Raw genomic sequence first — 15,044 nt, 5'->3', positions numbered from 1 at the left:
CACCCCCCCCGCCGCCCAGTTCTCTCTTTTCTTTGAAAAGTAAAATAAAAATTCTTTCATTGTTATAAAATCCTGCCCCCAAGTCCACTCCACTGTGCAGCCTTCATTCTGGACTCCTGTCATGACAATAATACCTAATCATATATCCTTTTTAAACAATTCTCTCTCTCACCTGTTTCAATGCAGTCTACATTATTTATTCCCTCTTTCTCAGTCTTCCCTCAACTCCTATGTCAGTTCTGTTTTATAACAGTGGTCCTATGCAATATTTGTCCTTTTGTGACTGAGATATTTCACTCAGCATAATGTCCTCCAGGGTCACCAATTTTATATAATATTTCATGAGTTCCTTGTTCTTCAATGCAGCATAGTATTCCATTGTGTGAATATACCACAGCTTCTCTATCCATTCGTTTGTTGATAGGTACTTGGGTTGTTTCCAACTCTTTGCAATTGCAAACCAAGCCACAATAAACATGGGTGTGGAGCTGATGAAATCACTATATAATTGACACCACAAACCATGTACTTACATAGAATTCCTATGTATCACAAAATAACTACACATTTTGGAAAAAAAATGCAAATGTATTTGTTGGAGGTTTGCATTAATAATTTTTACTCCATAGAGTGTGATACAAATAAATAGACAAATTAAAATCATATACTATGAAAACATAGGAAGTTACATAACAACTAACAACAAAATAAATTGCTAACCTAAAAGGGCTTTTCCATGCATCTCTGAAAATATAAATTATCCTCATTCTCAAATAGCTCACATTCTAATTCGCATTTGAACACTTTCCCTTCCGTTCTCTGACAGAAGTAACCTTCCTTGTCTTAAAAGCCCTGCAGTTATTTCTTGTGGCTATGTCTTAGGACATGATCAGCTTCTATCACATATTACAGCTTTTCTCTTTACTTAACGAATCATCATAACTAAGCTTACTCGCTTTCATCTTTGGTTCCTCCACGGGCATGATGCAAAGTCTTGCTCACAGTAGCTTCTCATCAATATTTGTTGAGCTGTTTTAAGAAAGTCTTCCTTTCAGCCTTGGCTTTTTCTCTGTGCAGAAGAACTAAAAGCTGTACTTTCTTAAATGAATTTTTAAAATTGTAACCCCAAGCTGATCTGAATACTTCTCATCAATGGCTACTTGAAAATACTTCAATCATAGATTATAAACTTTCCATATCAGTCAAGCAAGCCTGAGGGTGAAATTTCACATGGATCTGGGTCAAGAACTTATTGCCGAAACCAATAGTGGTTTCTCAAGGAATGGTTGTCCAATTCACAAATTAAGGGCAAGCCCGTTGTTTCTCCACCTCCTTCTTCTCTTCTTCTAAGGCTGGCTTTATAATTCTTTATATTAAAAAAAAAAAAAAACCACATGTTATTTCTCTTTAAAGACAAGAAGAAAATTTCTGGGTGTTATCAGCACCAGAAATAAAAAATGAAAAACTCTGGTGAAAGCAAAAATTTTTAAAGCTAGAGTGGGATTTTTAAAAATCTGTCCTAAATTTGGCATTCATTCATCATATAGGAAAATAATACTTATGTGGACTGACTTTCAACCTAAATCACTATTAGAAGGTGATTTCATACAACTGGCTTCTGTTCCCTTAGAGCAACAGAGGAAGGACAGTCCAGACTCGAGGCAGATGTGGAATATGTACCTAATTGCTTCCTTGAATCACTACTGCCTATTTTGCAATGAGACCAGAGGAATTGGATGGTGCCAGTCTCCTGGTACCGAATGTTTCAAAACAATCCTGTAAAATAATCTGAACAAAAAGAGGAAATGTGGAATAGGATTTAAAATTCTCATGGGATCCAGATTTTCTGGATCCATAGAGACTGGACAAACTCTGAAACTATTGCCCTGAGATAATCTAATCCTTAAACCAAATATATCTCCTAAAGTCTTCTCAAAACCAAACAATAGCTTAACTTGACTGGAAAATAATATCTGCCTTGAGCTTTGTGTTCTCTCTATGAGCTATCTGTATTTGCTCTCATGCCCCCAAATATGGGGACCCACCTGAGTGTTGAAATTATTGGACAACATCCTTAAAATCATACATAAGTGAAAAACCTTGCCAAAAATTATTTTTAAATGGCTGAAACAGTCATCCACAGGAAACTACCAGAAATTCAAGCTGATTTCAGAAAAGGCCATGTCACAAGGAGTGGCATTGCTGATTTTAGATAGATCTTGCCTGAAAGCAGAGAATACTAGAAAGATGTTTACATGTGTTTTATTGATTATGCAAAAGGTATTTGATTGTATGGATCATAATTAATTATGGATAACATTGAGAAGAAAGAATATATCAGAACAATTAAAATGCTCATGTGAAACCCATACATGGACTAAGAAGCATACTATCCTATGCTGAACTACAAGAAGCAGTGTAGCATAGTGGATAATAATGTATTGGGCTATTAACTCAAAGGTCTGCAGTTTGAATCCACCAGTTGTTCCACAAAGAAAGATGGAAAGTTTCCTCCATAAAGTTTGCAGCCTCAGAAACTTGATAGAAGATCACTATGAGTCAGAATTGACTCAGTGTTGGTAGTTTGGGTGTTGTTATTATTTGATTTTTACTAAACAATAATAATGTAACAACATTATTATTAATATGTTGTTGTTGTTATGTGCCATTGAATCAACTATGACTCACAGTGACCTTATTAACAAAGGCTCTGAACCTTGTCCTATCCTGAGCTAGCCTCCCTGTCTCTGACACGCCTGACCCCATTGCCACAGTCACTGTGTCAATCTGTCTCATCCAGGGTCTTTCAAGCATCATGTCCTTCTCCAGGAACTGATCTCTCCTGGAAACGTGCCCAAAATATGTGAGACTGAGCTTCAGAATCCTTGCCCGCAAGGAGAAGCTTGATTTCATCCTCTTCGGGACAGATCTGTTTGTTCTCTTGGTGTCCGTGGCATGTTCAATATCTTCTCCAGCACTCAACTCAAAGAATCAGTTCTTCATCTGTCATACTTAGTCATTGCTCCGTTCTCAGATGCACAGCAAGAACTGAGAAGACCATGGCCTGGATATTATTATATAAATACTATAGTGTTATATATATTATTATTATTATGTTGTTGCTGTTGTTATGTGCCGTCGAAACCTTTTGTAATTCCATAAATTCTTGTTATTCACAGTAGTTATGTTCTGTAAGATCACTGCCAACAGTGAAATAGCAAATACTAACTCATTACTCCTAAGAAAAATTCAAGATTAAGTGTCATGACATTCTCATCAACCATCCAGTAAAAACATTTTTTATGTTTAATACACATCTTATTTACGAGATATTGCTGATTCATTAACATCGACATCACAGCCAGCAGCATTCTAACCCATGCCTGAATTAAACTGGTCTAATAAACACATGTTTTCTCCGTAATGCACATCAGGGTCAACCTGCACTAGGCAGCACTTCAGCGCTTGCTTGGGAGCTATTTCAAACGGCAAAATCACCAACAAAAATTGCAAGAATGCAAAGAACATGGCTCTAAATAGACCACACAAAGAACACTTTTTTTTATAGTAAAAGAGCTGAAACACCTTGTTCTGCCTAGCTGGGATTACATGTATCGGGCAGCTCCAATTTTTTTGCAGCTCTGTGCTGTCTCCAAATGACTGTGAAAGTGCTGCACCTAGTGATTTGAGAGTAGCAAATAAATGTAAGCAAGTAGGCAAATTTCCAGTATGGAATCTGTGGGAGATAAAGATCAACTATATCTTATCCATGAGCCCTGGTGATTCAGTAGTTATAAACGCTGGACTGTTTCTACCCCGCCAGGGGCTTCATGGGGAAAAGAGGCAGCAGTTTGCTTCAGTGAGGATTTACAACCTTCAAAATCCCACAGAGCAGTTGTATTTCAATCACACAGGGTCACTAGGAGTTAGAATCAACTTGATGTCAATATATCTTATCTTGGTTATCTTATTTTTAACATCATCATTAAGACCTATCTTTTAACATCATACTAAGTTCTTAATTTTTCTAATATGGAATAAAAACCTTTTTTATTCTCATTTTTACACATGAACACTTAAGAGTTTACATAGCAATAAAGAGTGGAGTCAGGACTCCAACCTATATCTGATTTGTAACTAAATTATTGCCACAGTAGTCTATTTTTCTCTAAATATTGGACTCAAGAAGTTTATTCCAATTAGTAGTTTAGTCCCGGTATAGATACTGTCGGTTATTATTTATTTGCTATTTTAAATTCATTTAGAGATTGCTCTTTGTGATGTGTCTATAAGAATTATTTTTCTCTTTCTATAGGGTTGTGATACACAGATGATTTATGACATGTTGCTAAGATTGAAATCCACTATCTATTTACCTGGTGACTTTGTCTGCAAAAAGGTAAGTACATGCTGGCATTCAAACACAGAACTAGTAACTACCTTGAAAAGGAGGTCAAAGATAGGTCAAGAGCATAGTTTAAATAAAATTTGTCCAAGGTGAATTTCACAGTAGATAAATAATTTTTAATATAACTTTGTATATTAATAACATGTTATCAAAGCTCCAAATAAGACAAGACAATGTTTATTTGATTATTCATGTTATAGGATGTAAATACTATATGAAGTCTGGAAAACTACTTTGTATAAATGTATATTTTAGTCATCACACCCCATTAATTCAAAATAGTTGAAGTGGGAAAAACTTACAAAAATGAAAGATTGATTTCCCTCTTTGGTGTATTCAGTAAGCTATTAACTTTGGTTAGCATATCTTGCTTGTTCCTAATCAGCATCAGATTTTTTAAAATTTTACTTTGTTGCTTATGATTATAAAAGTCCTATGGATACATTATTTTCAAATAGAAAATATAAAAAAATAACAAAGATAGAAATCCATCATGCAGAAACAGCTCCTAATACTGTCTTACCTTTTTGTATTTATTGACGGTTATAGAGAACATGGTTTACAAAATTGGCATTTATAGTATACATATATTTTGAAGTTTTCTTTATCTTGTAACAATATATTAGCAAAACATTTTATATACCACTATGCAATCTACAACTGTATTTTTTACTGATTTTTAAGCCACATATTTTCATCTATGGACCTGTCATACAACTCTCCTACTGATGGACATTTAGATTATTTTCAAATGTTTGCTATTAAAAATAATTTTAAATTACTCTTAAAATTAACATTCTCTTTTATAAATATTTCTTCACATCTCTGATTATTAACTTAGAAGAAATAGTGGCCCTAGGTTTGATATATTGAAGAATTAAATCAATGATTGGGATAAGAATTAAAATGAAAAATAGAGTTGTTGTTGTTGTTGTTGTAATGTGCAGTCGTCTGCAACTCATATACAACAGGTCTGAAACCTGTACTATCCTGAGCCAGTCTCACTGACTTACGCCATTTTCCCAGTTTCAGTATAAATCCATCTCATCAAGGTTCTTCCTCTCCTGCACTGTCTCTCCACCCTTCCAAGCATGAAGTCCTACAAGGACCAGTCCCTCCTGACCACGTGCCCAAAGTATGTGAGACAGATCTTCAAATTCCTAGCCTCCAAGGAGAAACTTTGTTTCATCCTAAGACACACTTATTTGTTTTCTTGGCAGTCCAGAGTATGTTCAATACTCTTCCATCACCACAGCTCAAAGGCTCAATTCTTCTGTCATTGTCCAGCTCTCTGATGCATAGTAAGTAATTACAAAGGTCATGGCCTGGAACAGGCGCACCTTAGTCTCTACACTTACATCATTGCTTCTCAGTACTCTGGAGAAGTCCCTAACAGCAGATTTTCCCAATGCAATTCATCTTAGAAAAGTAGAAATTCATCAGAAAAAAAGAAGAACCTCAGTGAGATAGATTGACAGTTACTATAGCAATGGATTTAAGCACTGCAGAAATGGTAAGGATGTGGCAGAGGTTCACTTTGTTGTGGGTAGATATGCTATGAGTTACAATTAACTCAATGACACCTAACAACAATAACAACAAGACAGAAAAGAATTGAGTCTGAATTGTGCCACAGGAAGGCAAAATTTAGGACATTTTTAATATTTATTCAATAAAATTCAATGAATGTATTTGAATACTTAATATGGATGGGGCATTACATTGTTCACTGGGTATATGCAAAAACAAACAGAAAGTCCATAACCACAGAGTCAGTTCAAATCCATGGCCATACCACAACCACACACAAGAATTTCTCCACCAAGGCTGCTACCCTTACAGAAGCAGAGCTCAACGGGGCTGGTCCAAATCATCAAGTTAGATTAGGAATAGAGTAAAAGCTTCTACCACCCAGGGACCTTGAGTATGTACAGTAATGAGCAAAACAAGATGCTTCTTATCCGCCAGGAGCATATAGTCTGCTACAATAGTTCTCAATTCACAGTGCACAGAAGAACAGCTATGCCTAGATTTTGGGATTCTATCCCTAGAGATCCAATGATTAAGGTGGAGCACACATATCATTAATTTAAAAAAAAAAAAAAGAATCCCTGAAGGTTCTAAAATTAAACCAGAGCTGGAAGTCACTGGCCTACCTCTGTGACCTACCTCTGCCAACCTCTGGAAAGGGTTGTTATTGTGTACCTTTGAGTTAGAACCAACACACAGTTGACCCTCCAGCAGTTTTTCAGAAGCTTCTTCTCCCTTGTAGCATCTAGTGGACTTGAACTACATGCCATTAGGGTGTCAGCATAGCTATTTACTCAGTAGGCCACTAGAGCTCCCTGACCTGATGGTGGAGACAAATAATAACCAATGAAATTCAATAACTGCATAACTATAAAATTAATTATATTAAATAAGGAAGAAAGAATAAGTTACAAGGAGTGTTATAGCAAAGGTATTTAAATAATTCGGATTGTGAGGGAATATGGAAAGGTTGACAAGTTGTTGGGCATGTAGGAATAATTTTTTCAGAAGGATTATCACAGAGTGAGTGCCTAAGAGGCCTCTGCCTCTTAGGTTAAAAATGTTCTAAATGTCCAACTTTTCCAGACTGCTGCGCCATTCCATCATCTCTAATGTCAACTGTTTCTCCTTCAAAACCTCAGACCTTTCACTCCCTTCTATGTCTTTATATCCCTTAATTTGCTACAGCAGCTTATAGAATTTTATAAACCATCAGGAAAATGGCTCACACAGTTGTGAAAGCTGGCAAGTCCAAATTCACAGATCAGGCTTGTTTGTTGGGCAGCAGCATCTTACAGAGTGGCTGGTCTAGACCGATTCACTTAGTTGCATAGGCTGGTGGATAGCAGGCCCAGGTAGCTGCAAGCTGTGGTTCCTGGAGCAGCTGGATTGGGTTAAAGTTGTTACCCAGAGTGGAAAAGATAGGAGGACCTCAGTGATATAAACCTCACCACCAAGGAAACAAAAGTGATGATTTGGATCATCCCTTCTAGAAAGGTGGGGATTCAAGAGGCGGTTCTACCATGATTCTACCTCACTAACACAGCAAACAGCTCACTCCAGAAGGGAGTCATAAGGGCAAAGAGGTTAGAAATTACTGTTGTTGTTATTGATTGCCACCCAGTTGAGCACAACTCATAGCAACCCTATGAAGAAAAGGCCAGAAGCCGCTCTACAACTATCAACATTTATTAAATTTCATAGGGTTTCCAAGGGCATGTTGTTTAGGAAGTGGATGCCACTCCTAAATTACTCTCCATAACAAAAGGGAAGATGATAGCTGGCAAGGCCATATTATTAATGCACGGCACCAGAGTCCCAACCTCTGTAAAATTCAAGGAGAGGTTCTGAAAGTTTAAAACGTAAAGAAAAGATTGTCAGTATAATAAGACTGTAACCAAGGTGGCTATGATGCTGGAGGCGATACCACAGGTGATTCAAATGCCAGCAGGGCTATCCTTGGAAGGTAAAGTTTCAACAGAGCTTCCAGACTAAAGCAGACTAAGACGCAGGACTGGTCATGACTTCTGAAATTAAAAGGCTCTCAGGAATTCTGTCATTAGTAAAAGAGTGCAGAACATAGAATTTTGGATGAAAACCAGGAATCATGGTAATGAGGAAGGTCAGAAGTTGGCATGTTCAAGAAACAAGTTAGCTACTGATTAAGAAAAGAAAGACAAAGTGGAGTGTAAAGTACGTTTGGTTAACAGATTGAGAGTGTACAGGTATAGATGAGTCTAGACCACAAAAGAAAACGGAACTACAGGGAAATGGTTGAGAGCCAGTAGTTCACAGGGTCACTCTGAGGTGCTGTTGACTCAATGGCACCTAATAATCCCCACTGACTTCATGAGAAGTTCAAGGAAAAAAAATAAAAGTGTTAAGGCTCTGACTTCAAAAATTACCCGTGTTCTAGAATATGCATATGAAAGTTGGATGACAAATAAGGATAACTAAACACGAATTGGTGCATTTGAATTGTTGTGTTGGTGAAGAGTACGGAATATATATACCATGGACTGCCAAAAGATACAGCAGAGCTGTCATGTAAAGAGGTACAGCAAGGGTGCTCCTTAGAGACAAGAATAGTAAAATTTTTTTCATACACTTAAGACCTGTTTTCAGGAAACAGTGATTCCTCAGAAAAGGCATCATATTGGAGAAAATGGAATCAGAGAAAAAGGAAAAGGGCCACAATGAGATGTATTGATACAGTGACTGTAACAATGGATTTGATAATGGCAGAGATCATGAGGATGGCCCAGGATAGGGCAAGGTTCAGAGCTGTTATTCACAGGACTGCTGTAAGTCATAGTCAACTCAACAGCACCTTATAACAACAAGGAAAAAATGCCTTATAACAACAAGGAAAAAATGATGACAAATCAGATAGGGTGACAGAGCAGGCAGGCAGGGATAGCAGGAAAATGAGAGCCTGTGATATAATGGAAATCAAGGACACACACTTCTACACAAATTAGCCTACAATAGAAGCAAACAGATTGGTGATATCAAAACATTTTCATACAAATGTGTATACAAACCACAATGCATTTTAAGGATAGCTTTAGGGCAGTGGAGCATTTGGAATTAAATGACCTTAGCACACCAAAATGGCCTTTCAATTTGTTCCAAAAGCAACAGGGACTGAAAACGGAGATAATTCACATAAGCTATAGAACCCAGGCCCCTAAGCAGTGCAAATTTGCTCAACAGTGTGTGAAATGTGGAGTAGATGTGCCCTTAACATTTCCAATTTCTTCTCTCAATAATAATAGTAAAAATTAAAAAAAAATCAGCAAACACACTTCAGGGAAAGAAGGAAAGAAATAGGGAAATGAGAGACCTAAAAACTACAAGGTACATTTTCTTGATTGTGGCATCAGACAGTTAAGTAGGTTGGAGCATCAGACAACATGGGAAATCTTTGAAGCTCTCGTTTCGTTTAGGCCATGTCACAGGATTCATGAGGTGGCCCTGCAGGCCTATCAATGGCAGGGTTCTAGTCTAAGTTTGATGACCTGCCTTTCTCTGAAGATAATTCCCAAGATGGTTACTAGTTGAGTAGCTTGAACTGCCTCAAATAACATTGTCAATTTCTCCTCAGTGTTCAATGGCAGTTCATTCTTCACAATTTAGTATGACAAAGAGCCACTGAGAGAGCTTGTTAACATATAAATTCGAAGGTCTCCATACCCAGTGACTCTGGTCTAGTAGAATTTGAACCTCTTAATGGCTCCAAGAGTGCCTCAGTGATACAAATGCTCACATGCTCAGCTGCCAACCAAGAGGTTATCAGTTCAAGTCCACCCAGAGATGTCTTAAAAGAAAGATTTGGCAGTCTATTTCTAAAAAAATCAGCCACTGAAAACACTATGCAGCATAGTTCTACTCTAATTACCCAAACAGCCCCAGTGAGTCAGGCAAACTCAATGGCAATTGATTTTCTATCTAAGTGAGGTTGATGTTGCTTGGCCAGAAACCACACTTTGAGTCACTCATTCAATCATTGCCAGTGAGTCAGAATCAACTCATATTTGACCCTCTGTTGAATTTCTGAGACTGTAAATCACATAGGATTGCACTTCTTTCTCCCAAGGATAGACTAGATGGTTTGAACCCTGAGAGGTATGGCCTTTGGGTTAACAACAAAACTCCCTGTAGACACTTTAAGTAACACTGCTCATTTCTGATGGGGTGTACCCAAATGTGATAATATACCTTCTAGCCTCCAATTGTTATTATGTGCCTTTGTGTTGCCTGCAAGTCATAGTGTCCCTAAGGACAATAGCTCTGAACCCTGCCCTAATTTGAACCAATTTCATTGTTTCTGACATACTTACACCCATTACCTCAGTTACTGAGTCAATCTATCTCATCCAGAGTCGTCTTCTTTTGTTCAGTCCCTCCACCCTTCAACAGCCTCCCCTCTGCCATTTTTATACTTTCTTCAAATTAGTACATAAGCTAACCAAAAGAGTTTGGTTTGATCTTATTTTGCACATGCTGTCAGCCCTTGTTCTCTGAGGAAAGTCTCCTTCATTTGAATGCTAATTAAGCTTGCAGCAAAGGCTTAAATTAGCCTAGAAATATGCAAGAAATAGTGGAAGTTTTGGTTGGTTGATTATGCCAGATCTCCTTGGAAAATTATTGAAATGATCATTAAAAAATAATTAAAAGTGCTGAACTATATTTAAGTACCCATTATGCACTTCTACCTCCAGTCAGTTGTAATAACTGCCTTTGAAAAATCATTCCAGTTCCTTGAGGGTTATTTCATGCAAAGAAAAAGGAATATGACCCTGTCGTAATCATTACTTCCTGAAGCATGTCTTGGGAAACTAATTTTTCAATCACTTTCCCTTATTTTTAAAAGCATCGCTAGTTACTATATTGGTTTTTAAGAGATTAGTCTTCATGTTGACATCATCATTAAGTACAATAAATCTATATATATTATACAGAGACAGGTAATAAAGATGCTGCTTATTTTAATGCTGCCATCCACCAGTCATGTAAGTTTGCTCAGGACACATTTCATTACAGGCTTCTACTACTCATTCTTAATAAAAAGAATAATGTCTTCTCTATTTCACTTCATAGTGGTTTTGCAAGAATTAAATTAATTCATATCTACAAAAGTTTCTTACTATTTTTAAAGTACCATGTTCTAAAATAAGAAACTAGAAAAACACCGTGTTACTATTTTTTAAAAAAATACTAGCTATTGTGATAGAGAATTGATGCCTTGGAGCTGTGATGCTGGAAAAGAGTATTGAATATACCATGGACTGCTAGAAGAACAAACAAGTTCATCTGAGAGAGTGTGAAACCATGCTGGTCCTTGGAGGCAAGGATTCTGAAACTCCACTTGACATACTTTAGGCATGTTGCAAGGAGGCACCAGTCCTTGAAGAGGGACATCATGTTTGGGAGGGTGGAGGGACAGAGCAGGAGAGGAAGACCCTGGATAAGATGGATTGACTCAGTAACTGAAGTAATCGGGTAGATGGTCAGAGACAGTAAGACTGGCTCAGGATAGATCAGGGTTCAGAGCTGTTGTACAAAGGGTGCTATGAGTCTCACATATCAGCATATAACAACAACATTGTTGTTAGCCTTGTTATTATATAAATAACTCTTAAAAAGTCCATCTGTGTTGGAATTTTTGCTTTGATCTGTACTTGTGCATTGTTGTTATTGTTTTGTGCCATCAAGTTGAGACCTACTCATAGCTGACCCTCCAGTGGAAGTAACTCACACAGTAAGAGGCAGTAAACTACAACTAAACAAGAGGAAATCACCCATCTTTCTCCTTCGTTGAGCAGCTTATGGATTTGAGCCATTGGTAACAGCACTGCCCTTTACCAATTGACTTCCAGAGATGCCATTTGAGTGTTAGTATACGCAGCACAATGCAAAATATGAACTTACTATTTTCGCTGCTCACTTAGAAGATCTGAACTTAGGTGTTTTGCTTCTAATCAGTGAGTCATGGAACTTTGGCTCATCAGCTAAACCAACGTGCTATGGTCTCAATTTTTATAACATAGAAATGGTATCAGATTCTATGTTCTTCATGAAGGGAATGAAGAGATAAATCTGAATTTCAGTTCTAAGAATTTCAAACTAAGAGCTGGAGTCTGGTAATTTTAAACTCAGCTTCACAATTAAAAGACATCAATAACTAATGTTCAAAATTAACTCTTGGTGTACATAAAAAAACTTCTCCAACAAGGTAAAAAGGAAATTCACAGAGTGGAAAAAATATTTGGTAATGACATGTCTAATAAAGGACTTATATATAGAATTTATAGAATATTCAAACACCCCAACAAGATAAAAGTAAACAACCCTATCAGAAAATGGGCACAAGATATGAACAGATACTTCACCAAAGTAGACATTCAGATGGCGAACACACACATGAAGAAATGTTCAAAATCTCTAGATCTAAGAGACATGAAAATCAAAACAAGTAAGAGTTATCATCTCACTCTAGTAACAATAGCAAAGTTCAACACAGCATCAAACAACAAATATCGGCGAGGTTGTAGAGAAATTGGAATCCTATTTACTGCCGGTAGGCGTGTAAAATGGTGCAATCACTATGGAAGACAGTATGGCACTTTCTCAAAAAGCTGGAAATAGAAATATCATTTGACCCAGCAACTGCACTACTTAGAATATACCCTAAAGAAACTACTACTGTCACTCAAACAGATATATGCACACTCATGTGTATTGCTGTGTTGTTCACAATAGTAGAGATGAAAGTAACCCAGGTGACCATCAACAAATTAATGGATAGAGAAGCTGTGGCATCATCACACAATGGAATAATACTAGGCAGCACTGAAAAACAAGGAACTCATAAAATATTATACAAAATGAGTGACCCTGGAGAACATTATGCTGAGTAAAATCTCTCATTCACGAAAGGACAAATACTGCATAATGCCACTGTTATAAAACAGGACTGACATGGAGGTTGGGGGAAACTAAGAAGAGAAGGGATAAATAATGAACACTGCATTGAAATAGATGAGGGAAAGAATTGTCTGAAAGAAATATATGATTCGGTTTTATTTGTATGACAATAGTCCGAATAAGAATAAGCAAGTGGACTGGGGGGTGGGGTGGGAGCAGGGAGAAGATTGTGCAACAGTGAAAGAATTTTTTAAAAGGAAAAGCAAAAGGGGGGTAGGGAGGAAAATGTGCAACAATGAGTGAATGAGAATCCAAGTTTTCTGTAAGCTTTCATCAAAATATCAATACCTGGCAAGAAGCTGCAACTACAGTCTCAGAGGTGCACGATTCAAATCCACCAGATGCTCTGCTAGAGAAGGAGGAACAATCTCCTCCTGTACCAGTCAGATCTGATTTGACGGTACACACAAAAAATAATGAAATAAAAGAAATTTTTTAAAAAAATATATCAATACCAAAAGGGTGGTGGGGGGAGAGGATAACCCTTGGCTTTATAGAACTTCCAAACCTCCAAGAGAAAGGTTAAATGCTATTTCCTTAATTCATAAATGAAAGCCTATCAAATTCTGTGCTAGCACTGATAGCAAGTTGTCATCTCAAACTATAATTATCATCATTATTGCTTAATCTTGGGTTGACTTTAGTATATTCTAGAAGTGACTGATTAGTGATAGATGGTTAACAGCTTCTGCTTGCTTGGCTCCACAAGCAACACTCTTGGTACCAGCAGCCAGGAAATCAAAAGACAAACTGCATTCGAGAATCTGCTGTCAGGGACCTCTCCAGAGTACTGAAAAGCATTGATCTCAGTCTAGAGACTAAGGTACAACTGATCCGGGCCTGGTCTTCACTGTTACTTGCTATACATCAGAGAGCTGGACAATGACTAAGGATAATAGAAGATGAAACGATGCCCTTGAGTTGCAGAGCTGGAGAAGAATATCTAATTTACCGTCCACTGCTAAAAGAACTAAGAGGTCTTGTTCTGGAGAGGGTGAAACCAAGCTGCTTCTACCTTTCTCATTAATGGTATTTCTATCTTTCGCTGAGCCTCTACTTTACCAACCTTTACTATCTTTCACAACCCTCTGCCATTTGTGTAGTAGCGAGTATTACATTTGTAGTAGTGAAGTGTTTCATCTTCCTAATCCTGTGAGTAATATGCCCAACCAATTTTTATGTAAGTACTTCAGTTACTAAAATAATTACATTCACATTGATGTTATATGCATTTTCTCTTTTACTTACTCTCCTAGAAGACTTTCTATTTCTTAATATGAGGCATATTATCTTTGCAAAACTACCACCATTTTATTTGTATATTTGGCATATAGGGAGAAATCGGCAAAGAAATGTACATCATCAAACATGGAGAAGTTCAAGTTCTTGGAGGCCCGGATGGCACTCAAGTTCTAGTTACTCTGAAAGCTGGGGCAGTGTTTGGAGAAATCAGGTATCTGAAAGTTGTTTTATATATAATCAAGTCAATTATTTGTTTTAAAATAAAACTCTTGACTCATAAGTGAAGTCCTAGTTCAAGTTTACTAAATGTTTGATTGTGCTGAAACAATCAGTTAAATAAGGATTTTCACACTTCTTTTCATTCCCTCCCACAAAAGAGATTATGTTTCCTATAAAAAGGGCCATTCAGTTCTATAGTACTAGGACCTACATCAGTGCTTGACCCAAGAGAGATGCTTAATATTGCATGAAACTCATTGTTATCCAATAAAAACAACTCGTCATTCACCTTCCTTTGTGTTTCTGAGGATATAAATCACATGGGAGGAGAATGCTCATCTTTTTTTCACAAAGTGAATTCAAAATGCCAGAAAGGCTGAGATTTGGGGTTAACAGCACAAATCCCTACAAATTATGTCTGCATAAATGAATTCATGAATTTAAGAGCAAAGATGTTGAGAGAGTTGATCATTCTCAGGTTACTAGAAGACATATAAGAAGGTATTTTCTAGTAGATGAATGGTATAATCTTAGCTGTGGAAACATATTGCCTGACTCTAAAACCCAGTCACTTACCAGTGATGATACATAGACAAGTTATGCAACCTCTCAGCTCCTGGATTTATTAATATTAATATTATAATATGGTATTATA

At 37.1% G+C, this 15,044-nt stretch overlaps 1 protein-coding gene across 1 annotated transcript in view; it reads left to right on the top strand.

Moving 5' to 3' along the window:
- Positions 1 to 15,044, top strand: part of CNGB3 (cyclic nucleotide gated channel beta 3) — a 244,371-nt gene that overhangs the window by 203,440 nt on the left and 25,887 nt on the right. Inside the window, exons 15-16 of the mRNA XM_006880559.1 lie at positions 4,316 to 4,399; positions 14,263 to 14,381. Of these exons, the coding sequence (XP_006880621.1) occupies positions 4,316 to 4,399; positions 14,263 to 14,381 (203 nt within the window). The remainder of the gene's footprint in view (positions 1 to 4,315; positions 4,400 to 14,262; positions 14,382 to 15,044) is intronic.

The sequence above is a fragment of the Elephantulus edwardii genome, unplaced genomic scaffold, assembly GCF_000299155.1.
Source record: "Elephantulus edwardii isolate Elephantulus edwardi_28Jun2011 unplaced genomic scaffold, EleEdw1.0 scaffold00008, whole genome shotgun sequence".
NCBI lineage: Eukaryota > Metazoa > Chordata > Mammalia > Macroscelidea > Macroscelididae > Elephantulus > Elephantulus edwardii.
Note: the sequence above shows the minus strand (reverse complement) of the source record. Positions and strands in the feature narration are given on the sequence as shown.